The sequence below is a fragment of the Ascaphus truei genome, chromosome 1, assembly GCF_040206685.1.
Source record: "Ascaphus truei isolate aAscTru1 chromosome 1, aAscTru1.hap1, whole genome shotgun sequence".
NCBI lineage: Eukaryota > Metazoa > Chordata > Amphibia > Anura > Ascaphidae > Ascaphus > Ascaphus truei.
Window position 1 is genome coordinate 57826171 of NC_134483.1, and position 27026 is coordinate 57853196.

At 42.7% G+C, this 27026-nt stretch overlaps 1 protein-coding gene across 4 annotated transcripts in view; it reads right to left on the reverse strand.

Moving 5' to 3' along the window:
- Positions 1–27026, reverse strand: part of TTC33 (tetratricopeptide repeat domain 33) — a 253317-nt gene that overhangs the window by 200689 nt on the left and 25602 nt on the right. For 3 of the 4 annotated variants that reach the window (XM_075588616.1, XM_075588624.1, XM_075588612.1), the window contains 2 exons: positions 24602–25272; positions 15067–15288 (listed from right to left, as the gene is read on the reverse strand). In XM_075588616.1, the coding sequence (XP_075444731.1) occupies positions 15067–15288; positions 24602–24648 (269 nt within the window). In that variant the 5' untranslated portion in view covers positions 24649–25272. The remainder of the gene's footprint in view (positions 1–15066; positions 15289–24601; positions 25273–27026) is intronic. The other variant, XM_075588621.1, reaches the window with a different exon arrangement.

The window sequence follows — 27026 nt, forward strand, 5'->3', positions numbered from 1 at the left end:
AATTAAATGCCGGAGGACCGCGCAAGGCCTCTGTAACTGACATACCGTGATTCAGCCAGCTTCGGGCAACGCGCCGTTAAATTACGTTGCAGGTCACGTGATGTGACATGACCCCGCAACGTCATTTGACGCCGGCAGTAAGGCAAGGGGGGCGCGAGCACCGGGGCAGAGCAGGCAGGGGGGCGCGAGCACCGGGGCAGAGCAGGCAGGGGGGCGCGAGCACCGGGGCAGAGCAGGCAGGGGGGCGCAGCACCAGAAGTTTGTGCACCCTTGACCTAGTCAAAGGGTAAATACATGTGGCTCTATCTGGGGGCCTGGCCAGCGCTGGAAGAGTTTTGGGTGGGGGGAGGGGGAAGAGTTGTGTGTGGGGGAGGGGGAAGAGTTGTGTGCGGGGGGAGGGGTTGTGTGCGGGGGGAGGGGGAAGAGTTGTGTGTGGGGGGAGGGGGAAGAGTTGTGTGCGGGGGAGGGGGAAGAGTTGTGTGCGGGGGGAGGGGGAAGAGTTGTTTGCGGGGTGAGGGGGAAGAGTTGTTTGCGGGGGGGGAGGAAGAGTTGTTTGCGGGGGAGGGGGAAGAGTTGTGTGCGGGGGAGGGGGAAGAGTTGTGTGCGGGGGAAGAGTTGTGTGCGGGGGGAAGAGTTGTGTGCGGGGGGGAGGGGGAAGAGTTGTGTGTGGGGGAGGGGGAAGAGTTGTTTGCGGGGGGAGGGGGAAGAGTTGTGTGCGGGGGGAGGAGGAAGAGTTGTGTGCAGGGGGAGGGGGAAGAGTTGTGTGTGGGGGCAGGGGGTAGAGTTGTGTGTGGGGGCAGGGGGGAGAATTGCATGTGTGATGGGGTGGGAAGAATTGAGTGTGTGGTGTGTGTGGTGTGTGTAGTGGATGTGGGAAGAATTGAGTGCAGGGCGGAAGAGTTGAGTGTGGGGGAGAAGTGATAGAGGAGGAGGGGAGAGAGTGAGATTTGATGAAATAATATTGCTGAAATGAAGATACTGTTGATATATTACTGAAATGGACTAGGGGGGGTCTCTGGAGAAGGATTGAAAGTGATGTTCTGTTTCAATTTTGTAAAGTCAGTTATGTCTTTAGTATCCATTTTGTGTGTAAGATGTGTGTCGTGTGGTTTCGCTTCTAAGTAGATTTACGACTGTGTCTAAAGTAACGTCCACATTCCTAGTGATAGTGTGTACCAAGTATCTATTCATAGCTGTTTTGAGGCCAGTTCTAACCAGGTTTAATGAGCTATAAAATGATTGGTTTAAGAATTATTAAGGAGTGGTTAGTATAATCTGCCTAGTAACACATTTTAGACAAAGGAACCAAAAATGTATAAAAGAGCCTGCTTGGACACTCCCTGGCAGAGAGTCTTATAGACTTTTGAATGAGTATGATCATACTTTGCAATAAACTACTTATTATCAAATGAACTCCGTTTGTCAGTTTGGAACATTGACAGATTCCTCCTAGTATTTTTTTTCTTTCTAAAATTCTGATTGAAGTGAGTTTGTCTCATGTTAATGCTTATATATACACCTATTAGTATGTGGGTGTACAGTATATGTATGTCTGTGTTTGTGGGGGTGTATTCATATTAAGGCTCTCGAAACACTTCGAAAGGTGGCGGACCCCTGCTCTAGTCTAACTTGTTTGATATGAAATGGGCTCATTTATAGCTGAATTAATAAGGTGTCTAAGAAACTGAGATTTGATACAATGAACAGGTATGGACATTTTCTATATACAAATAGTTTTATATTAAGATTTCTCACAGCATAACAACACATAGCCATCTGAAATATGTTTTACACAGTGAACGCATTAAAATAGAAGATTTACTAATTCAGGCTCTGATGAATGCATGGGAAGTAAAGCTAAGATATAAGCAGGGGTAGAAAAGTGTAGCTCTCCCAGATACCAGAAGATTTTTCCTTGCCACTGTAATGTTACTACACCCACAAGAATACTTCAAATAAAAGTTTTCATCAAGTTTGGCCATTATATGGTAGCGATGTGTTACTTGCTTCTGCATTACACTTTGAGATTAAAATATTAAGGGGTCGTTTATCACGATTCTTCTGCAATCTTGCAGTGCTAATGAAACACCATTACATTTATCAAAATAAATATTCCATTGAAAATAATTGTTCAGCCCCTGAGCACAGTTGGAAAAAAAGCTTTGGTAAACTACGTCCAAAATGGGTTGAATTTGTGCAATGTTATTATTTATTGCAATACTTACACTATGTAGAAACTGATGTGAAGTGAAGAAAGACGGGTCTATAATTTATAAAAATAATAATCTAATTCCCAATGAAGTGTTTGCAATTGTAAAAGGGCAGAAACCAACTCAAATAAATGTAGCTACCACTGCAGGAGTTCTTTGGCCCTCTTGGAATTGGTCTTGAGCAAAGTAAAGCTGGTCGGTCTAGGACATTTGCTCACGGCCGTTTTGCTGCTACTCACCTCAGGGACATTTCTCCGCCGGCCGCTTCACCGCTAAGGTAAGACCCTAACCTTACCCTTCACCCTAAAAAACCCTAATACCAACTCTTCCCGTTACCCTAAAAACCTTAACCCCTTACCCTAAAACCCCTAAGCCTTTACCCCAAACCCTTACCCCAATCCCCTACCCTAAAACCCCTAAGCATTTAACCTAATTCCCTACCGTAAAAACGTAATCCCTTATCCTAAACCCCATACCCGAACCGCTAAAACCCCTCAATGTACTTAACTTATTGGCGTAAGGGCCAATGGCTGAGTGTCCAGTGGTGGAGCGGCAGCGGTGGAGCGGCAGCGGTGAAGGGTCCCTCAGCGGCAAAATGGCCGTGAACATATAATTGATTCCGACGTGAAACTGACATTGCTGTAGGAATACAACTTGCTAAATAATTTTACTGAAGCATATACTCTTGTTGCACATTCTGAACATTATTTATGCGAACTGCCCGAAAGTCTTGTCCAACTTCTGTATCTACCCACGTGGCCCCAGTTTCCCACCGATGCGGGACCCGAGGCCTCGTCCCGTCCCACATTGCCCACAAGGCAAGGTAAGAGGTTGGGGACTGAGTGAAAGAGAGGAGGATTGAGTGTGAGGAGGGGAGAGGAATTGAGAGCGAGAGGAAGGGGGAAGGTTAGAGAGGTGGGGGTAGAGAGAGTTAGAGAGGAGGGGGCAGAGAGAGTTAGAGAGGAGGGGGGTAGAGAGAGGTAGAGAGGAGAGGGGACAGTGAATGAGTTAGAGAGGAGGGAGCGTTAGCACGAAGAGGGGAGGGAGCATTAGTAAGAAGAGGGGAGAGTCCAGAGAGGAGGGGAAGAGTCAGGGAGGAGGGGAGAGAGTCAGAGAGGAGGGGAGAGAGTCAGAGAGGAGGGCAGAGTGAGAGTTAGGGAGGAGGGGGAAGATGGGTGCATCACACTGGTGCACACGCAGTCTATGGCCACGATCATTGCCTTAAGGTATTTTGCTTGCGCCGGGTGCGCACTCCTCCACTCGGTCTCGCCGACCATGGATGCGGTGTTAGAGAGGGGTGGGATAGTTAGACGGGGGTAAGGGAGTGACAGAGGGGTACCTTCAAATTTTTTTTTTGCAGTTTTTTTTTGCAGTTACGCCACTGGTGCTAATGGTTATTTATTATAAAGAAAAGGAAACCCTGGAAAGGAACGGCCATATTAAATGTAAGCCTGTAGTGATTTTATGTAACCGTATAATCTCACCCCAAAATTTTGTTTGCTTATTTTGTTTTTAGAAAAAAAGCTTGTTACAATAATCAGCATTCTGTTTTTCAATGTTTCCAGGTTTTTCTTTGAAATTATATAGCACATTTAACAGGAAAGCTATTAGATCTTAATAAAAACCTAACATTCAAGCAACAGATACGGTAGAAACCTGAAAAGGCCCGTTAAACATTTACTCTCAAAATATGCGTGAAACATTTAAAAGGGCAGATTTTATAGGAGCAATTCATGCCCTATTTTTACTTATTATTGTTCATTAATAATAATAATGAAGCAGGGGATCTCCGGAGCTGAACCCAATTAATTTCAGCTTCCGGGGACCCCCTGCTTCCCGAGATACAGGTATCTCAGCAAAGTGGGCCAATAGGAAGTCAGACCTGATGTCATCACGGCTTCCTATTGGCCCGCCAGGCGTGGGAGCTTTGAAACTCGGCCATTATGTGAACCCTGCTAGCTGAGAGGAGCGGCTACCGGCACCCCGTACAGAGGTCTGCATCTCCAGAAGCAGGGGGTCCCCATAGCTAAAATTAATGGGGTTCAACTCCAGAGACCCCTCCTTCCATCCTGTATTAAAAACTTATTATTTTTTTTTACTCACATGCCTCTTTTTTTAATTAAATTGCCTCTTTAAGCATACACATTTTAGGAATTATCATTTTTCTTTCATAATATTTTCATAATATTTTAGCATCTGTAAGCATAGACAGAACTTTCAATTAAATGAGCCGTCTAATGTAACTCACAAAAACAATAGAGTTTGGAGGTTATTAGGGCTATTAATGGAATTTTTGTTTCTCAGCAGTGGGAATTCGGATGGCAGATTGCTTGGTTTGGCCTTTCCCCTGAGAAGACAATACCCCTGTTTTGCACACCTCCATTCCCTAATACAGGAACAAATAATACAAAGGAAGTAAGGGAGAGTGGAGCAAAGGTAAATGCTTCGGGATTTTTTTTCTCCATGTTTCCAAGGTACCACTGAAAACAGATAAATTAAAAAACATGCAGTAAAAAGGAATCAATGTAAAAAATATTATTCCTGAAACAACACTACATTTTGTTTTGATACGCCATTAACCTCTTTAGTGCCAAAGGGCTGGTGTACATTTAAACCCATTGGTAGGCCACAGGTGGCATGAAAGCTGCATGGGGGCATCACCTGCAGCCCCTACCCACTTCCCACCCCAGCAGCCCCTGCCCACCCCAGCAGCCAATGCCAACTGAACCCCCAGCAGCCCCTGCCCACTGCCCACCCCAGCAGCACCTGCCCACCCCAGCAGCCCCAGGCCACCCCAGCAGCCCATGCCCACTGCCCACCCCAGCAGGCCCTGCCCACCACCGCAGCCCCTGCCCACTGCCCACCCGCAGCCCTGCCCTTTGTAGCAGCCTCTGCCCTTTGTAGCAGCCCCTGCCCACCAAGCAGCCCGTGCCCCCCCAAGCAGCCCCTAACCACTGCCCACCCCAGCAACCCCTACTCACAGGCCACCCCAGCATCACCTGTCATCCCCAGCAGCCCCTGCCCACCCCAGTAGCCCCTAACCACTGCTCACCCCAGCAGCCCCTAACCACTGCCCACCCCAGCAGCCCTAACCACTGCCCACCCCAGCAGCCCCTAACCACTGCCAAGCCCAGCAGCCCCTGAACACTGATCACCTCAGCAGCCCCTAACCACAACCCACACCATCAGCCCCTACCCATGCCCATCCCAGCAGCCCCTGCCCACCCCAGCAGCCCCTGCCCACCCCAGTAGCCCCTGCCCACTGCCTACCTCAGCAGGCCCTGCCCACCACAGCAGCCCTTGCCCACCCCAGAAGCCCCTGCCCCCTGCTCCAAACGAACTGCCACGAGCCCAGCAGATGCCACTACCAGTGGGGGAACTCTGAACTGCTCAAGGGCTGCAGCTGCCGCTTGCAGGGGTCCAGGATAAGTGAGAGATATCACTGTGACTTGCCAGAAGACAGCTGCTGCACCAGAGGGCTACACCATTCCATCCAGAGGCTTTCCATTGTGGTAACATTGTGCTGATGTTTGCACAGACATGCTTTTATTCTTCTGCTTAAATGTACGCATAATACTCACCATTTATTCACAAATATAATTTGTACCTATTTACTTCACTATTGCGTTTTGCGCTGTTCTTTTTGTCTTTTTCTCTTAGTGTTTTGAGTGCTGAGCCACTCGTTCAGTTTAGCAGCATACGCCTTCCATATATGGTTTTGTATATAAATTTATATACCCTATGCACATATATTATTGCACTTTAACACCATAGTGTGTGGATTTTGTTGTAAGGTGAATTTTGGGTTGCGCACTTATTTTTGTATCACCACCCCAGTAGCCCCTGCCCACTGCCTACCTCAGCAGGCCCTGCCCACCACAGCAGCCCTTGCCCACCCCAGAAGCCCCTGCCCACTGTCCACCCCAGCAGCCCACTGCCCACCCCAGGAGCCCACTGGCCACCCCAGCAGCCCACTGTGACTGTTCACCCCAGCAGCCCCTAACCACTGCCCTGTAGCCTCTGCCCACTGCAGCAGCCCCTACCCACTGCATCAACCCCTGCCCACCCCTGCCCACTGCCCACCCCAGCAGCCCCTACCCACCCCAGCACGCCCTGCCCACTGCCCACCCCAGCAGCCCCTGCCCATCCCAGCAGCCCCTGCCCACCCTAGCAGCCCCTGCCAACCCCAGCCCACTGCCCACCCCAGCCGCCGCTGCCCACCCCAGCAGCCCCTGCCCACCCCAGCAGCCCCTGCCCACTCCAGCAGCTCCTACCCACCCCAGCAGCTCCTACCCACCCCAGCAGCCCCTAACCACCCCATCAGCCAGCCCTCCCATTCTCCCCACTGCAGCGGTCTAATGATAAATACTTGCTCGCTCCTCTCATGCGCTAATCACTAGCTCAAAATGTAGCTCAAAGAGGAACGGGACAGTATTTACCAGCACGCCGTCATTATCCAGCTGACAGGAGGGGGGTGGGAGACGCTCTTACCCACGGTTACAATGTCCCTTCTGCCTCTGCACTGCAGTGTATATAAATATATACATACGTAGCCGCACGTGCAGCCCTTGAACTAGATCATGTTGCCAATCGCTGCTTTAACCCCTGCACTGCCACTGGGCTCATATACCAATAACCCATTTTTTTTGCCAATATAGGCCTCATCGCTGGGTCTCGTGGCACTTACAAGGTTAGCTTGTTGTGCTGGGCAAGCATTCCTTTCGAGGCCCGAGCGACCTTCATCACAACGCCCTTTGCATGAGAATGTCGTAAGGAAGCTAATAGGTTGAACTAACATTATTACAGAAAAAAAGGCTTTTTATGAATGATGCCAGAACAAAGACAGTTTGTTTTACTAGTTAAAACCACAGCTTTTGACATATTTGTTAAATTGGCTTAACAATGGAGCGTGTGCTCATCATATAGTTTCTTTTGTTTTGTTTTTTTTTATCTTTGTAAACATGGTTTTTATTTAATTCCAGGGTAACTTAAGCTAAAATATGTCCAATGGCCCACTTCAAAACTAACAACGGTGTGTGATTGTGTGTGTGTTTGTGTAGCACATGTTCCCCCACCCCCTTGGAAATATGGCGGCTACTGCGTATGAGCTGCGTTACCTGCGGCTCACAGGAGGCCTGAGCCTCCACTGCTGGGAGCCTGGGGTGTACATGAGTTATCACTTGGTAGCGCCTCCACTTGTACGGGATCAAACTATGTGGGATAACCCCGTTACAGGAACTCCATGCAATAAAACACACGCTTGTACAGTACGTATAACAGTTTTACTGCATGCAGAAGAATACTGAACAATTATATACACAGTTCCACCCACCAGGTCACGCACGACTGTGCCCTCCAATAACCACCAACCCGGTGCCCACACACTGGCGATATAGTCCTTCCTTCTTCCCTCAAAGTCCTGAGGGGCCCTTGGGCACCAAACCACCCTGATATCCACAAGAAGCAACTCCCGCCCAAATGTGTGAGACAGCGCTGCCCCACTAATATGTGTACAGTTGGTGCACTTGCTGTACCTTCCGGGTGCTTTGACACCCAGTGAAGCTGACGGTAGATAGAGGCCTTCGGTCCCACGCCTTCAGCAACGAGTCCGCCTCCGCGTTGGGTGGTGTCCAGTAGGAGGGTCCTATTCTTTTGCAAATTGCACACGCGGTCTCCCGTTTCGGCGGGAACCGCCATTTTTTGTAGCAAAGTCCATGAGGTGAATTCCCTTGCAAGGGAACCACCATTTTGAGCCAAATAAAATGCCTTGACACTCGCTCCTCGCAATCTTGGCGGGAACCCACTCTCCTTGAGCTGCTGAAACACCTGGTAGCTGACTAGCTGAGTATCAATATACCCCAGGCTAGGCAAAACTCCCACCAGTATACTGTACACGATAAGAGTCCAATATGAGTACTCCTGTGGGTCCCTGTGCATCAACGACTAGTGGTAAAGTGGTAGCTCCTCCAGCAGAAGATTCCTGGCACCTGCGGATCTGGCACCCCTCCTTAGACCCTACCTATCAGTACCTTAATGCCACCCTGCTTATGGCCCTGACATTGCAGTCCCTTTCCAGAGGTTTCTGGGCCCCTGACTCCAAAACACCCCCTCCAAGCGACCTACACCTATCAGTCCTCAGGGTGACTTAGAACAGAGTAATAGCCATCTGCTTCAGCACAGTTTGCCTTTTAGGTCAGCACAGGCTGTAGCTCCCTGGCAGGGAAGTTGGGCCCCTGTTATGGTATGCAGGAGTCCCCTAGAGCTACACCTAGCCTCCCATCCTTCCGCAGTACTCACATTGGAAGCATAATTTTGTTCTTTCTGTTCTACTTTGCAGAAAGCTCATCAGCGCCTCCAAATGTAAGTGTTTCCCCCACCCTCTGGGAGATCTGCTTATTACAGGGTGTGTGGTGCTGGCTACCTGCTGATTCACAGGATGGTGAGTTGTCTGCCGGTGGTAGTGGGGACAACAGGACAGGCTTCTGGGGTAATGACTGGTCTTTATCTCATGGTGATCAGTGCCTCCATCTGCTGCAGACTCAAGTAAGCTGAAGGCAATCCCTGCAGGAGAACTCGCAATACTCCCCCCCAGACAGATTGCATGCCCAGGCAGAAGTATATTTTATAACAAGGTGGCTCTTTATTCTTCTCTCAGCATATAAACAGCATACACTGGATCTGTATTCACAGCTCTCGGCCTCCAGCCTTACGATGGTCCTGGACTTTCCCCCCTGGCCCAGGGCACGAGGGGCGGTCCTTGCTCTTCCCTGACTCCCTTATAGAGTCAGTGGTAAGGTAATCACTCCCAAGGGGGAGGGGACAGTAAGTGCCAGAGCCCTGCACACCTCAGCGTGATACCAGTCTCTCTCAAGGGGAAGAGATACTGGCTAAATTTAGGAAGTGCAGCCCCTTAATTACCAGGGGGGGGAGGGGAGGTCCAAGGTCTGAGCCCAGGATTGGGGAGAACACAGGCCTTAGCCTGCCTCCTCCCCTGTCACTCAAGGCAGCTGCTTGCTGTTGTGGGGGAAATCCTGGATTGGTCCTGACACTGCCTGCACTGTTACCAGGAAGGGCAGATTAGTAGCCAAGCCAGGCATATATACACAAACACACACACACACACATACATATGTAAAAAAATCATGATAGAACTAGGAATCTACTGAAAAATCAGGCAATCATTTGGAGCCTGACAAGCTATAGTATTGGTCTCTCCCTGGCCTTAATTTCATTAAATTACCCTGTGGTTTCCTTTTCTACTATTTTGCACTCCATCAAGTAAATCATGTATATCATCATACTACAAACTGCATTATAAGCTCTGACTTTTTGTACAATTGTCTAACTGAAGAACCCTGGGAGGTTTGAAAGCATGTACACTGTAAACTTTTGGCATCCTAGTAAAAAAGGTATCATACTACCTATTTATTCACATTAATAAATGACCAATATGGCTAAACCCTTTTTTTTAGCTAAATAAAAACAAAGTACACTGAATACTAAATTAAGCTATTACATGTATGTATATATGTGTGTGTATATATCTATATATATATGCGTGTGTATATTGTATTGTATTGTATGTCTTTATTTATATAGCGCCATAAATGTACATAGCGCTTCACAGTAGTAATACATGTGGTAATCATATAAATAACAAATAATATAAATAACAGGTCATGGGAATAAGTGCTTTAGACATGAAAGTAACGTTAAGGAAGAGGATTCCCTGCTCCGAGAAGCTTACAATCTAATTGGTAAGTAGGGGAACATATAGAGACAGTAGGAGGGAATTCTAGTAAGTGCATCTGCAGGGGGCCAAGCTTTATGTATCATGTGTCCAGGATTATCCAGTGCTACTCATATGCTTCTTTAAGCAAATGTGTCTTAAGGTGGGTCTTAAAGGTGGATAGAGAGGGTCATAGTCGGGTACTGAGGGGAAGGCCATTCCAGAGGTGTGGGGCAGAAAGTGAGAAAGGTTTAAGGCGGGAGAGAGCTTTAGATACAAAGGGGGTAGAAAGAAGACATCCTTGAGAAGAACACAAGAGTCGGGATGGTGCATATCGAGAAATTAGGGCTGAGATGTAAGGAGGGGCAGAAGAGTATAAAGCTTTAAAAGTGAGGAGAAGAATGGAGTGTGAGATGCGGGATTTGATTGGAAGCCAGGAGAGGGATTTCAGGAGGGGAGATGCTGAGACAGATCTAGGAAAGAGTAGAGTGATTCTGGCAGCAGCGTTTATTATAGATTGTAGGGGAGACAGGTGAGAGGCAGAAAGGCCGGACAGCAGAAGGTTGCAGTCAGAGGCAGAGTTTTAGCAGTCGAGTAGCAGTTTTAGCAGTCGAGTATATATATAAAAAATATGTGTGTGTGTATATAGATATATATATATATCTATATATATGTGCGTGTGTGTAAAAGAGGTAAATCCCTGAAACATAGCTCTCCTGCACTTTATTTTTTCTTTTCTGGTTAGATGTCTGTTTATTTGATTTGCTAAATGTTATTGGGCGAACCAATGCTGTTAAAAGGCCTAAAAATAGACAACACTAACAGCGATAACAGGCACCTCCCGCTCTTCTTCCTCGGACTCTGGGTTACAATTCTGAGAATGATGGCACCATCACCACTGCCACTCTGGGCCACCGCAACCCGAGCTTTTGTTGGACTTTGGGGAAGTAGAGCGCTTGGTGGGTTTCCCTTCACACTGCTGCTTTTGTGTTAAAATTTACCTTTTTTGGTCACTACAACTTTTTCTATGTAACCCCTTTTGTGATGTAATTATTTAATATATATTATTATTTTAAATATTGAAATATTATATTTTAATATATACATTTAATCTTGTATTCAGTACGCTGATGTCCTTTGTTATTTTATTTTGGGGGGGGGGGGCACAGAAACATTGTTCATTTTCTGAGCTCTGTCAGATAAGGCAGAAGGAGGCATAAAAGAAGCTGCAGTGATAATGACTAAAAAGCAGGAGGAGCTCCTATCCATTCACACAGTGCTTCCTCTCTCTCTTCCTGCAATGACACTTGGTGCTCAATGATTCATAGTGGGAAAACTAATACAAGCTACGCAACTGCACCAAAACGTCCCAGAAGAGAGCAAGAGCTTTACATGCAAATTAGGTACAGTAAGTGGAGGCAGGGATCACAAACGATTAACAGGGGTCACCCAGGAGGTGCAAGAGATAATACAGCAGAGGAACGGGGGGGGGGGGTATGGGTACCCCTCTATTACTGTCTGCATCATTTTCCTTTTATAATGTAATGGAGCCCCACTCTTTACATTCCACACACTCTAGTGAAACGTTATTTTTGGTCCAGATATCCCAAATATTGGGTCCTTCGCCTTTTGGAGCTGGAGGCAAGCTTTGTCATTTTTGTATCAGGCTGAAAAGACTACTCTAGTTAAAAGTATGTTCACCAGTAACAGATATTTCCGCGGAATAAACATAGAAACATACAATTTGATGGCCTAACCTGCTCATTTCCAATCTGCTGTAAAACCTCAAACCCCATACGATCCTTGGCTTTTTCCTTATTTAGAATATCCTTACAGTATGTCTATCCCTAGCATTTTTACATCATCTTACAGTATTAGCGTCTACCACAGGACTCCATCCCTGAAGGGCCAGCAACAGGTTAAGTTTTCAGGCTATCCCTGCTTCAGTACAATGACTGAGCCACTTGTGCTGAAGCATTTGTCACGTACGGCACACCTGTGAGCACGTGACCTGCATACGGCACACGCTGGTCCGCTTTTCACTTTCGCAAAGGTCTCTCAAATAAACAATATCTCCCTTCAATCCATCCCTCACGAGCAGCACACAAGTGAGCACATGAATTAGATACGCAAATCAGGGTTAATACACCCGGCTGCTCTAGCCAACTCACCTTTCTCCTGCGCAAGGTACTTTCAATGAGTTAATATTAACCCCTTACTCAATGCATCTATCCGCTACCACCACGAAGAAATATGCAACATGTGTAAATATATATCTGCCTGGGTCTCAAGTCCCTGTTCATTATAGAAAAGATTATGCACTTAACCCACAAAATCTGTTGTAGCAAAATATGTTTGAAAATATGTAAATACTCTCATTCAGAGCCCCAAAGCATTACTTATTAAAAATTGTTTAAAGAAAAAAAAAAAATTATATATATATACACACACACACACACACACACACACACACACACACACACACACACACACACACACACACACACACACACACACACACACACACACACACACACACACACACGTATCAGTACCGTGTTAGCCGAGCTTTAATAATCAAAAAAGAATGGTATCATCTATTCTTTTTTGATTATATATATATATATATATATATATATATATATATAAAAATACAGTGCTTAGATTACATAAAAAAAAGATTATTACAAGAACATACAGTTACAATAAACCCTGTTGCCAAAGTCTTAAGAGCACTGATTTCTGTACAAGGTTGAGACATCACTGAGCAGGATGTGTTCGGAAGATTTCTAGCACCACCTTGTGGTCTGACAGCAAAATCACCTTATATGTGTTTCCATAACAAAGGAACCATTTATTTGTGGGTGTCATTTCACATCAACTCCAATCTGACATCATCAACCTCCTACTGCCAATATCTATGACAAATAAGGAACAAAGCAAGCAATTTATCCGTATTAACTGTGACATTTAGGCAATACAATGAATCGCTCAAAAGGCAAGTTAGTAAATCACAAAAAGTTCAGCAAACCTGAATTATAATTTTGTATATATATATATATATATCGCTGATAGGGTGTATATGAGGGGATCTATATGCTTTACCCAGCATGGTGCTTTACCTGTTAGGCTCACAGGAGGCCTAAGCCTCCGCCACGGAGAGCCTGTGGCACGAATGACAATATGAATAACCTCGTACTTGGTGCAGCGCCTCCACCTGCGATGGCTCCCACCAGAGGGGGAGTGGTTCCTCGCAGGAAATATATATATCACTCCACACAACGTATGTAAAACAACCAATGACTTTACTTGCAGCAACCATAAGCATATGCACATATATGAACAGGTGTCCCTCCCTAGAGGAGACACTAACTACTGCGTCGCGCAGGACGCTACCTCCACCTCCACCGGATGATCCCACCCAGTGTCCCGTAACCCCACACAGTATTACCCCACCCTCAAGTGAGAGAGATATGTGTGACTGCGCAGCCACTATGTCCCTTGTGAATGTGATATGACTCGTTGGTGCACTTGTAGATTACCTGCTGGGCACTCCGGTGCCCGGGCCTGCCAAGGAACTTCACAAAGGATCCTGACGACGACTGTACACCGGAACTACCGTCCGGGGCGATCCCACCCGGATGGCTGATGCAGCAACAGCGAAGGTCTGAGCCCAAACCTCTGGACGGACGCGCAGCTTCTGCTGTGTCCCTAACTGGCTCTGAATAATACGTGGCAGGGTCCCTAACCTGGGGGCTGTCCCTGACACAACTCACACTACTCGGTGACTCAGGGCTAGCTGGGGCCTTGGGGGCTGCTGGCCTAGTGCAGGGAGCACGGACTCCTGCACCCTACCTCCTTCCCCTAGCTACTCCTGGCACCAACTGACTAACGTGCTCCAAGCCCACGAAATGTATCTCTTTGCTCCTGCAGGGCCATCCTCCAGCCCTATTGGCTCCCTGGCGTCACATGGGGCGCAGCTGAGGCTCATGGGACTTGTAGTCCCTTCCAAGAGCCTTCCCTGGTAGGCTAGGGTTTCGCGGGCTCCCCTCACGCTTTCCTTGCGCATGCAGGGCCGTCGGGACTCACATATATATACAAAATTATATATATATATATAGCAGAAAATAGCAGTGTTAGTCCAGTTGCGATAGTGCACTCATTTGTTCTGTGTTCTGTGTCTCTCTCTCTCTCTCTCTCTCTCTCTCTCTCTCTCTCTCTATATATATATATATATATATATATAATACACACACATTATTTAAGTTATGGTGGGTGAAAAAGGCGACAAAAAACCTACACCGTTAGCATATAGACAATATAACACTCACACTAAACTTACTTTACACTTTTTTGCAGCTCTTGTTTCTAACATAAAAAAAATTACTATATGAGATATGTTTAGAGTACAACAACCTATATGGTTCCATCTCAGGGAATCTAAACACTACAGATTCAAGATTGAAATCGCTGAATTTCAAACTCACAAAGTTCTCGTGCGTCCTTTCATGCTTTTAAAGCATAACTTACATTACAGATGCATTATGGCATTTTATGCTCCACATTGGCATGGATAGAAGATTGAGAGAGAAAAGCACACTCCGAATAGGGAGTATACATTTCAATGGATATGGTAGCTCTACATGATGGTAATTAGCACAGGACGATGATTTTCTCAAAGGGTGAATTGATTAAAGGTTAAACGCGAAGAAAGACGGATTATGCATTAGTTCATTAGTTAGTAAATAAATTCAGAATGTATTGGAGATCTAGTTGTGGAAAGTGAATTTATGGTGGCTTTTGTGATTGCATATCGACTACTGGAAATGAGACAGTGTTTACTACTTACTAATTTATTAGCTAATGAAGACAAGTAACGTAGCAGGTTTTCTGTAGAACTAAATGGTAAAATGGAATAACAGATATAGAACTCAACGAACAAGGAGGATAAGCTTTAGTGGCTCCTCTTCCCTGTACCCACAACACTCAGATCTGTTGGTAGGAGCTTGGAGAAAGGAAGCTCACAAGGTTAAGTATTCAAAATGGTAACAAAATAGCTCATCCGAACAAATATAAATATATATATTATTTTTAATTACACAAGCTTAATGATAAAAAAAAAATTACCTTCCATTCTGCGCTAGAAATGATCCCTCTTCTCTTAATTGTTTACTTTTCTTAATGTTATCCTCAAGGAGTATTTCTTTCTTGCGTTTGACAGCGTGGAGCCAATCTACTTCATCACGGTCGGTCACGTCGACCTCATCGGCAGCCTCAGCTTCAAAATGCTGAGACGTCGATTTTGATACCTTCTCTCCAATCTTTCTCTTCCACCCAAAGGAAGCCATTCTGGACAAAAAAAAAAGAATTCACTGAGCACCACAAATTGATTTCTTAACTACCAAGACAACACACTGCAGTGACTGGAATACGTTCAGACATTCTTGCAATAAATGTAAACACATTTGAAAACAAAAAGAAGTATAAAAACAAAGGCACTCGGTGACTTATATTGTTGACCTGTCTTTGGACCCATTTTGAACAATGCTTTGGGTCACTAGTGCAGTTGTAGAGATGTGACAATTCTTAATTCATCTGCTTCATGTGAGTATTATTAAATTATTACCCGAAAATATTTTTACAAATGTAACTGATATTTAAATAGCCAAAAAATATACATATTTATTAGAGAACATTGAATCATAAATCAACCAGAACATTACCAGCCATAAACAGAATCAAACCCTTTGCCTTTTAGTCAAGAGGAAATTCACCACCACAACCAAATAACCCTACACACCCTAGATATAGGTACACACACACACACACACACACACACATACATATACACACATACACACACACATCAGGAGGTAAGTAATGTCGGGTGCCACATTATAGCAATGAGCCCTCACCACCTTCCCTTTACATTCTCAAAGTAAGGTACCAGAACCCAACTAAGCAAAGGAGGTTGGGGAGCCGTGTTGGTCTTTCGTCCATGTAGTAACAGAGGAGGGAGAGGGAGTAGGTGGCATGATACCTTTTATTGGACCAACAAGTAGCTGATATTTTACAAGCTTTCCAACCTATCAGGGTCCTTCATCGGGCCGACCCAACTACAAATAAATACAAAATCACTGGCAAGATCTCCTATCTATGCTGTGACAGAACAATCATACATACATAGTACATATAAAATGTAATCATTTAAATTAATTTACAAGAAATCGTTAAAACAAAAAACACTTGCACCATCTTAAATGTTAAAACCTGGACACCCCATTGACGCAATATAATAAACAAAAACTATACCTAACATTCATGTAAGAGTGGTTTTATAGTTATATATTTCATGGACCAAGACTCTCTCACTCATTGCCAAAAACTGCAAAAACACCTCAACAAATTCCTGCCTATAGCCCGCCAAAACTCAACTACCAATCAGATTAAAGCCGACACTCAGCTCATCACCTACGGAAAAGGAAACGGCCAGTCCTGCACCAGCACGCCTGGCTCAGTGGGATATGTCCCAGAGGTCTATGAGACCTCCAGCTAAGGGCTCTTGGGCCAATCTTCTGAAAATGAACGCCTGAGAGGAGCTTGACAAAATCAAAGTGTATAGTAGGGGTGGGCAACTCCAGTCCTCAACAGCAACCAACAGGTCAGGTTTTAAGGATATCCCTGCTTCAGCATAGGTGGCTCAATCAAAAGACTGCCACCTGTGCTGAAGCAGGGATATCCTGAGAACCTAAACTGTTGGTAGCTCTTTAGGACTGGAGTTATTGAATGGTTTGTAGTTTGGCTTTCTGGGATTACATTTGCAAAGCAATTAAAAGCAATTAAAACCACTCTTGGACTATATTACAATGGTAGAGAATGTGTTGTACTGCTAAGAGCTTTCAGTTTCACTGAATATTTATACAAGGGGCTGTGATTGATTAATTGATTGATTGATTGATTGGACATTTTCCGCAAAATTGACATTAGTTTCCGAAACTGGCAAATATTAGACGGTCGCTTAGATTTTTATATTTCTTTCTTGCAAAATTGGAAACTTTCGCCAATCTTCACCTTGAGCACAGAGCTAGTAAAACCAATGAATATTTGTCAACAGCTCGAGAGACAGAGAAATCACCTTATAAAAGGTAAACAGAAGAGGGAATAAAACATCTGCGCTACCTGTATAACTCAATTAGATATAAAATAGACAAAGGTTCATGTGAATGAACTTGAAGTGTATTAAATAATAAACGTGTTAAGAAAAATGCAACACTAAATCAGATATTATAAATACCAATGGTTACAAAAATGTGATACAACACAAGAAAAATAAGAAACAAATTCCTTCAATTGTCCAATTCAACACCAAAAGATGTCTGTTAAAGTCTCTAGATACAAAAATTGAAGCCTTAAAGCTGCAGTTCAAGCAATATCCTACATGTGTTTTTTTTTTTAATAAATCAGTTTTGTACTATGAGAAAATACTTGTAGCATTAAAAAAAAATGTAAAGACATTTTTAATGTATTCTAATGTAGCAAGCATTTTTGTTTCTATAGAAACCATTTACAAAGTCACACCCCCTTCCTCTTCTGAAACGGGCTCTGGCACACTCCCTTTTGAGCCCTGTCCTCTCTCTACCAGTGCACCAATTGTACTTAGTGACTGCCTGGTCACATGATCTTCCACACAGAACTGTGCATCCTGGGTACTCTTGTGCAGCCCTAACAGTGAATTAAATAACCCCCGATTCAGCGATCGATTACAGGAGAACGGACCGATCGGCAGTTTAGCTAATCACTTAGTGTGCAGATTGTGTTGATGCACATATTGAATGGAATTGTTTTTATTAATTTTTTTTTAAATGACAGCTTTAACTACAGCTTTAAGGTCCAGAATTATTGAAAGAGTATCAGAGAAGCGCAATGTAACTGCAAGAAAGCGATACACTGACTTAAATACTAGTGGGTCAGATAACCGTGGAGACAAACTAGAGCACCAAACTTGATCTGTGGGTCAAGTGCAGCTTCGTCAGATAAAACCCACATCCAGAAAGGAAACCTAAAAACAAAAAGAAGCCGTGAAGGCCCCATAATGCGCTCACATTTTACATGTAATAGAAATGATCACAAGGATCATAGTACAACAGAAGCACCGAGATAGCTTGACTAGCAGGGTCTTTAAAACAGTGCAGTTTACTCCCGTACCCAATACACAGCTGGGATCCCCCAAATGTAATTCAGAAAACTAAAGCCGCGGATATAGTATAGCACACGCGACGGGAGCGCGTAGCGTCACGCGCGCCTGCCCCAGAGGTGTTCTGCGGCCAATGGAATAGGGAGGGGGAGATGCGATGGGGAAGCGTGCTCGTGATGTCACGTGAACGATTCACCCTCATTGGCTGAACCGCTCACGTGACCCGGCCATCGCGCCACAAAATAAAATGACTTTGTCTTCTCGGGAGTCGCGCGTGCTCTATGGCCTTCATGGCGGTACAGCCTTTTGTTCGCATCGCGCGGACTATGGACGTGGCCTTGGATTGTAAACTCTTCGGGGCAGGGATTCCTTTTTCTGAATGTCTACTTTTATGTATGAAGCGCTTATTCCTATTGTGTATTACTGCTGTAAAGTGCTATGTACTGTATGGATGATGTTATATAAAGACGTACTGTGCATATATAGCAAATAGAGGTGCAGCTCCACCAAAGAACAGAATGAGCTAACCACAGTAATATGTTCAATAAGTCTAAACTAACGGCAGGAATCGCTAAGCGCCCATGTGAGGGATTCAACCTCGTTCCCGCATTGCCTTTCCAGTCAGTGGAAGTTAATGCTGGATCCGGGATTGATAACCTACATCGGCACTTTGTATTCAATTTCTTTATAAAAAGACTGGTGTAGGTATGTTTATTTTTTATGAAAACCTGAACATTTTCAGTTTCACGGGGGAAGTGTGAATCGTGTTTGCTGCACCCCAGAGATAAGGTGATGTTAACCTTTTCTCCTTTGAGAAAATCACATTCATTCCATTAGGCAGAAGTGTCCTCATCCTAAAAATCCAATAATATACCCCCCCTCCTCCCCCCCAACACATTTGAAGGCATGTGTTTTAATCCCACAACGCTCATACATTTGGGGTCTTTATTGTATTATAATAAAACATTTTTATAGACTCCATGTGTTGAGCCTACGTTTTATATTGTTCCTATGTTCATAAAAATACATTTTTAGCATGTGTTGTCTTTCCAATATACTGCAAGGCACATTCACGTTAGAGGCAATCCAAGCAGTACTATATATATATATATATATATATATATATATATATATATATATATATATATATATATATATATATATATATATATATACACATATATACATACACAAACTTTTTTTGTTTTAAAATACGCTGCCAATCGATTAGTTCTCCCGTAAATCGATCAGCAAAGATCCTGCTTCCCAGGGTCACTAAATGGCTGCCATTCCATTCCAATCAATCCTTCAGTCTGTGTACGTAAAAACTCAGCAGCTACAATGTGTTCTTATTTTACTATAATATAACTATATTCATTTGCATGTCATTTCCCAGAATCCCTAGCTGCAGTGGAAGCATTGCATGCTATGAGATAATGGTGAAAGGCAGGGTTGCAGACCTGTCTGAGACATTAGAATGTGGTTACAAGTGATTTTTTTTTTTTTTTTTTGCTATATTACTAAGGTAACATTATCTATTGTTACAGTGTACAGCTCAAACTGCTGGGAATATTGGCAACAAATTATCACAAACAGCAAAGTATTGCAAACATCTTGCACTGCTGAGGAGGTGGGCTAAAACCTGCTATAGAAATCAAAAGATGCTCAGAATATTAAAACTAATTAAAAATGGCATTAAGAGTTGAATATTTTTTTTATTATGTAGTAAGTATTATCTAATACTACAGACCTGATTGATTTAAATAGAACAAATGTAGGCTATTGCTTGAATTGCACTTTTAATATAGACCACAAATGTTAACTGTACTTAAACTGTACCTCTATTGTCATTGGAATTTGAAATCAAATCTTTCTTTTTTTGTTGAGGTTAAAAGGACAAGTACTACAGATATTTTTGTCACATTTAGTTGCTAGATATTTATTCTCCAAAATAGGGACTGATCTAAGCTTACTAGGAAAAAAATGTTTTTCATATTTTAGCCTTTCTAAACTTGTGAGACATCAGTAACCTTATTATTATTATTTGTTTTTATTGTGTCACAAGTTAAAACATTCCAATGTTTCTTTAATATATATTTTAATTTGTAGGCCGATTGGTTAACCCTACATGTTAAGTATTTGTGTGGACAAAATATTGGCCTTTGTAGCTGTATTGTCGTTTTTCTTAATAGTTCCTTTATTTAAAAGGGCAATTCTTTCTAAATGTTTTGCTCTGGGGTACAAATCTTGAATCAGTTTATTTTCTTACCCCTAAAAACATATCTTTTAAGATAAACACTCATTTATTAAAATTACTCGGCATTGAAAGATTTATTTTTAGACGATTGAATTGTCCTTAGAGGGTATTTTTAACCAGTTTTTGGGATGGTTTCTAGAAGCCTCAACGTAATTGTTGCAAGCTGCTGGTTTCTAATAAATATCACTCACAATATCAAAATCTTCATTAATGGACAGAGTTAAATCTAATAAATCAATAGATGTGGAATATATTTTATAAGTAAATGAAAGACCCAAATTATTAGCGTTAAAATGTTCAAAAAGCAAATTGAGATCAAATTCAGCACCATCCCAGATGATTAAAATATCATCTATGAAACGGCCAAAGAGGACCAGATTCACCCCAACAGGATATATAATCCCAAATGTATAGATCCAATATCCCATAAAGAGATTGTCATAAATGTGGGGCCAATTTGGTCATGGCCTTCCACTTATCTGTAAAAATAAATCATTATTAAATAGAAAATAATTGTGTCTAAAATGAAATTAATACTTCACAAAAAAAACTCTCTCTAACCAACAGACATCAACTGATCTTCAATCAAATGGTATTTAATAACCTAAATCTCCTTGTTGTGATCAATGCGTTTATACAGGGATAGACATCACATGTTGCCCACAAGAAACCATCTTTCCACCTCATATTAGAATTTCAATTTAAAACATGGATTGTGTTTTTAATATATGCACTCAATTCCACAACACACTTTGGTAAAAAATTAAATCATAAAAATACATTGTGACAAGTTGGATATCATGGAATCGATTCCTGATGTTATAGGTCTCCCTGGGGGGTTGATAAATGATTTATGGGCCTTGTGAAAAATGATAGAAAATTGGAATTCTAAGATGATTGATATATAAAAACAATGTTTCTATCTTGTTGTAATACTTCTTTGAAAAACGTCTAATAGATGACTTTCAAAAATATTTTTTAATTAATTTGTTGAATATTTATGCAATCTAATATAGATGGAGGTGTCTTCTAAAAGTCTATTGGCCTCTGTAATATAAATCTTGCTTATTTTGTATTATAATTCCCCCTCCGCCCGTTCTCAGCTTGTTTGATTATAATAGATCAGTATTATCAACCAGTTCCTTCCAAGCTTTCTTTTCTCACAAAGTGAGATTATTTTGATGTCCTGATTTCTGCTCACGTAAATGTTTACAATAGTTTAATATTATTGAGTAAAAGTTTCAACAAAATTGACCTTGGTTTAAACTAAGTAATACAGACTCATAATAGAATCCTGATGTAAACTATCAATATTATTACCAATATTTCGCTTGTCTCTAACATTCATCATTTCCAAATTCTCATCGTTATCGTTCAAAAGCGATACAAGATTTGATACATTTTCCCTTCCATCCTCCTATCTCCCTCCACCATCCTTAGGCCTCGCTCAGACAGCAGGCGATGCGATGTGCGCGCGCTAACGTGTGCGCACACGTCCGTCGCAAATTTGGGTTGTGTGGTGGGAGTTTTCAAACTGAAAACTCCACTGGTGGCAAAGTGCAGTGTTGTTGCTGCGATATTTTGCCAGCACAACCCAAATTGAAATTTGGGGCTACAGTCGCGTGATGCGAGCTGGTTCAGCCAATAAAGGCGAACCAGCTCCGTGACGCGTTCGTTATACGCCCCCGCCACGCCCCCAAATGCCGCGATCTGCCTCCTGCAGTTTGAGCCCAGTTCTCTGTGCTGCAGGGGCGAGCGGCGGGGGCGCGAACGCTAGCAAGCTGCCGTAGCAGCCTGTCTGAGCGAGCCCTAACACAGCCAGTTCCCTTTACCTCCTACAGCAGGTCGGCGGGTGAAAAGGAGGGGAGAAATGGAGGGTAGAGGAGGAGGTAACGTGATCTTGAAGGAGGGCAGAGAGTATAGCAGGCGGGCTGGGCGGTCAGTGGAGGATACTGGAGGGGGGGGGCGGTGGAAATAATTTAAAGGAGCCTAAATTTAAATGTAACATAAATTTAAAGACTTTAAAGGAGCGGGGGCGGGCTGAGGTTACAAGAGGAGGTCACACGCCATCAGCACCCACCTGTCGTGCAGAAAGCCGAGCGGGCCACATTACAGTTTTGTGGGCTACACACAGTGTTTGACGGGCCTGCCCTACACCTTAATGTGACATATCATGCAATCTACTGATATAAACAGTAATACAATCCTTCTCGCTTTCCCTGCAGCCTCATGGAGTTAGAAAACTCCCACAATGAGTTTCTTCTAAGAAGTCCAAATGTCAAACAGTAACCAACAGTGCAAAAAAAAGAAAATAAACTAATATAGTGTTGTATATTTAAAAAATGGCTTGGCGAAATAAACTTAATGTGAATTCCGTCACAAACATGTGCCTTGGTGTTATTTCGTAGACTTGAATCAGTGTTTTGCATGGACCCTGCTCCAGGCCCTCTCAGAATTCCCATCCCCAGAATTAGGATTGAATCGGAAAAATATACTTCACTATATTTGTTTTTTTCTTTTCCCCTTTTTGCGCCCTTGGTTACTGTGTGACTTTGTGTTTAAAATATGATTGTATTTGGCGGTATGCATGCTCACTATTTCTTTGTCTGGTTCAGTAATGCATAAAAGATAAAAACTCCCTAATCAAATCATACACAGCACTGCTTCTTGTGACGAAGTATTTTTTTATTAGTCTCTGTATAATGATAAAACAAAAAAAGAAACAGAAGCACAAGAAACGCACTCCAAGAACAAATTAGAATGAATAAACAAAATACATATCCTGTTGGAAATGCCGGTCTCAGTCTAGTTTCCTCTTCCGTTTGTAGAGTCATGATAGAACAAAAAAAAAAGAGGCGCAAATCCTTCAGGTAGATTCTTAAATGTGATCAGGCAGAATGGTATGATGTGGGTGTTGGAATAGACACACTGTGGAGCGCAGTTAAAGATTAAAACCACACCCAAGGCTAGATACCATTTCACATCTTGTGAGTGTAATTCTTTCTGTGTTTGCGTGTACTACACAGTAAAGCAGTTTTACACACCGTGTGACTTCTTTTTAGAATTTTTCAATTAAAGGAGATCGCTGATTGGGGAAGTTTCCCGTGGGGACCCCTGAGGTTTGACGGTGTCTCTATTCCAACACCCACCTCATACCATTCTGACTGATCACATTTAAGAATATGCCTAAAGGATTTGAACCTCTTTTTTTTTTATTCGTTTCTGCGTGCCTCAAAATAATAGCACTGAAGTAAATTGTCTTGGGAGGCAGCTCAACTTCTCCTGAATTACCATATTTACAATATTTTTTTTAATCAGTTTTATCCGAGTGTCCCATTGGCCACACAGGTTTGATAAGCACCGAACTTTATTGATTTCTCTGTCATGTGACTGATTACAGAATCTACTCACCTTTTGTCAAACTTTTTTCTTTTGAAAAGGAGAAGCCAAAAGTGCAGTCGTTTTTAATAATGCAGTTGCACAATATCTGCTAAACTTCACATTGTGTATTTCTTGGCCTAAGTGTACCCAACAAAGTACAACTGGGTCTGCCTTGTCGTGGCTCACAGGCTTACAATGCTTTGGCCAAAGGGTTAAACTAAATGACCCTTTTTCAAGAGAATATATAAGTATTTTACGGCGTATTTTTGTCATATTGGATGTAGCATTGGGCTTCTCTGTTGTTTGTTGTACCCAACAAAGACAACAGAAATACCAAAGTGAAAAGTGGCACTTGTTTTTTTATATTTCCGATATAGGTTTCTCACTAGTTGGTTGCCTAAACTCTTAACAGTGCAAAATGGTTCATACAATGAGTAAATTGAAAATTCAGCAAAGAATAGGTACTCCGATTGGGGTATGTAGCCTATCGTACACTGGAGAACCCAAGAACTGTGCAGTTCAGGGACGCTGCAGAAAAAGTGTATTGATCACATACAGTATTTAGAATCTGTGACCATTCAGCAGAATCCCAGATTAAAGCCACGTACCTATGCGCATGCTCAATAGTCAGCTTTAAATTAACAAAATATCACATGTGGTTACTATTGTGAATCATTACCAAGACAGTAGCAGCACAGTACAAATAAAGCCTAAGCCGATTTTATCTGGGGCAGGTTCAGACACGAGCGCACACATTGCCACAGGGAATATTTCGTAATGGAATATGTTATCCTGTAAAAACTACAGTAATATGTGTTCCTATTGTGTACCTCATGCAAAAAAATAGTGAATTCCAAAACGTTTCACAAATCGCCATCTTCCCCCAAAAGCCACATATTTTACATGCTCATTCCTCCTCGTTTATGCGCACGCCATCTTTGGATTCCTCTCTGTCTTTCTGGCTGAGATTGAAGGGAATGTGGCTGTGGAGACTCAGGTGTAAGGGAAGTGACTGGAGAGCTGCTCTGTGACCACTTTGCTGTTCTTTGAGACCCTTGTGACTGTGCTGGGTTTCCCGAGGTTGTCATCTAAAGTATGAAAACGACTATTCAGGGCAAAGAGCCGGAGCCATCCTGTGTAAGCTCCATGCCATGAAATGGAAGTTCTGAGCAAGGTGGCATACCTTCCCCTTATATGTGGCAAGGTCTCCAAATGACGGAGAGGACGAGTCAAGCCCAACAGTTCTAGCTGTTCCCGTTGTGTTGCCAAACGCTCAGTCTCATTATGCAGGCTTGCAATGTTACCATTGTGCTGATAGTAAGCAGTCACTGGAGAATGTGGTTGAGGTGCTGATACTGCAGAAGACTGTGTGTGATCATCATGGGTCACACTGCGAAGATTTAAGATAACCAGCTCTCTCTAAAAAGGAGCCTACAGTAAGCTGCTCCATCCAATGACTGGTCATGCTTTCTGTTAAGTTCTATGCCACTGGACAGAAGACCTGCAAGTAAAAAATAAATAAATAAAATGGCAACCTTTTAAATGCTCGTGATTTTATTGCTGAATATCTGATAAAATCCAGACACGTGAGATTATAGAATTCATGACCATTCAGCAGTTTTTTTGTTTTTAAATGTTAACCATACAGATGTATAGTGACATTGCTGCCCCAGATCATTCTGCTATCATTCAGAATAGCAGTTTCCTTAGGATTCAATGACAATGCTAATACAGTAAATCATGGTGTATCTCAACATAACAAACCAAATGTAAAAATGAAGCCTGCTACATCGACATTTACCAAGCTAACACAGGGCCTTTTATTCTTTTTCATTCTAAATTAACAGTAATATATATTTGTTTGGCTATTTTGCTGATGTGTGCCACACAATACGTACTAATTAAGCCCAAGAGAATGATGAGCCTTTTTTGTTGTTGCAATTTCCATTGTATTATTTATTCAGGAAAACAGCATCGAACAAATAATTATTCTGAAATTCAAGCAATGTAGATCCCAGAAGCATACAGTACACTGATTTTGTTATAAAATGTTCTCTTAAACCAAGATGAACAGCATTTTTATAACTCACTCCCGTTCTCAGAATTTCTTAAAGTAGCAATGTCTAATTTTTCCACACATTCAACAATCTGTGCAAACACAGGAAACTACTGCTTATTTAACCAGTTAAAATATAGTGTTTGGGACAATTACATGGTTGTAGTTGGCTGTGCAGTGATTCTGCTTCATTGATACAGGTGATATTCTAAGAATTATTTTGCATAAGTGTTTATTGTAAGCTGATCATTTCAATAACCGATGGCCAACAGCTGCACCGACACTTATACTTGACAATTTTCACATATTAAAATAAAGCATCTTCTCAACAATGCAAGTTCTTGGGACAAGGCTACAACCCAGAGCCTAAGGGCTTTGAAAAGCAGCGTCTTCCCAACACAACTGAAAATTAGAACAGAAGTTTATATGCACACTGGTACATAACCATAACCTGTAGCATTAAAAAAAAAAAAAAAGTCCCTTGCATCTCATATAAAGTGGGTTAAACAAATGTTTTCACTTACCATAATCATAGTTTAATTTCATCCCTTCAGATCTCTACAAACGACTGTAGGTTGAAGCAAAAAACAAAAACAAAAAGGAAACCTCCAGGAGACAGAGAACGATGACTATCCAAAGCCAACGCTCTTCCATAAAAGTGTGTTATGGTTACAGTAAATGATAGTGAGTGGAGGGAGATGGTAGTGAGTTGTACTGCCATAGAACGACTAAAACGGAGTGTCTCAGCGAATAAAGACAATAACGGAGAACAATGACACTGACTTTGGGGTAGGGGAGCCTGTCAGCACTACACATGGTGGGTGGAGGGGGAGGATTATTTAAAAGAAAAGTAAATAAAAAGGTATAAAAAAAATGTTTTCCTTTTTCTCCGCTTTCTTCTGCTTGTTTACTCAAGCAGTATAGACAGATGATGGACATTCTTCTCCTTCCACAACCGTTCTTTCAAAACATGCTTATGGAAGTTCCATTTATAATGTCTAATGATGCATCTCAATCGCTTCTGACGGTCTCTGCCGTGGTTTCTTTTTGTGCTTTTGATCTTCATACTACTCTTTATAAACGAAATGTGTGGAATTTGAGTTGTCCTTTACAGACAGAATACATTGTTGAGCAAAAAGTGAAGATAAAAACAGATGTACTCTTAAGTAGCACGTTATCCGGAAAAGGAAAGGTTTTGA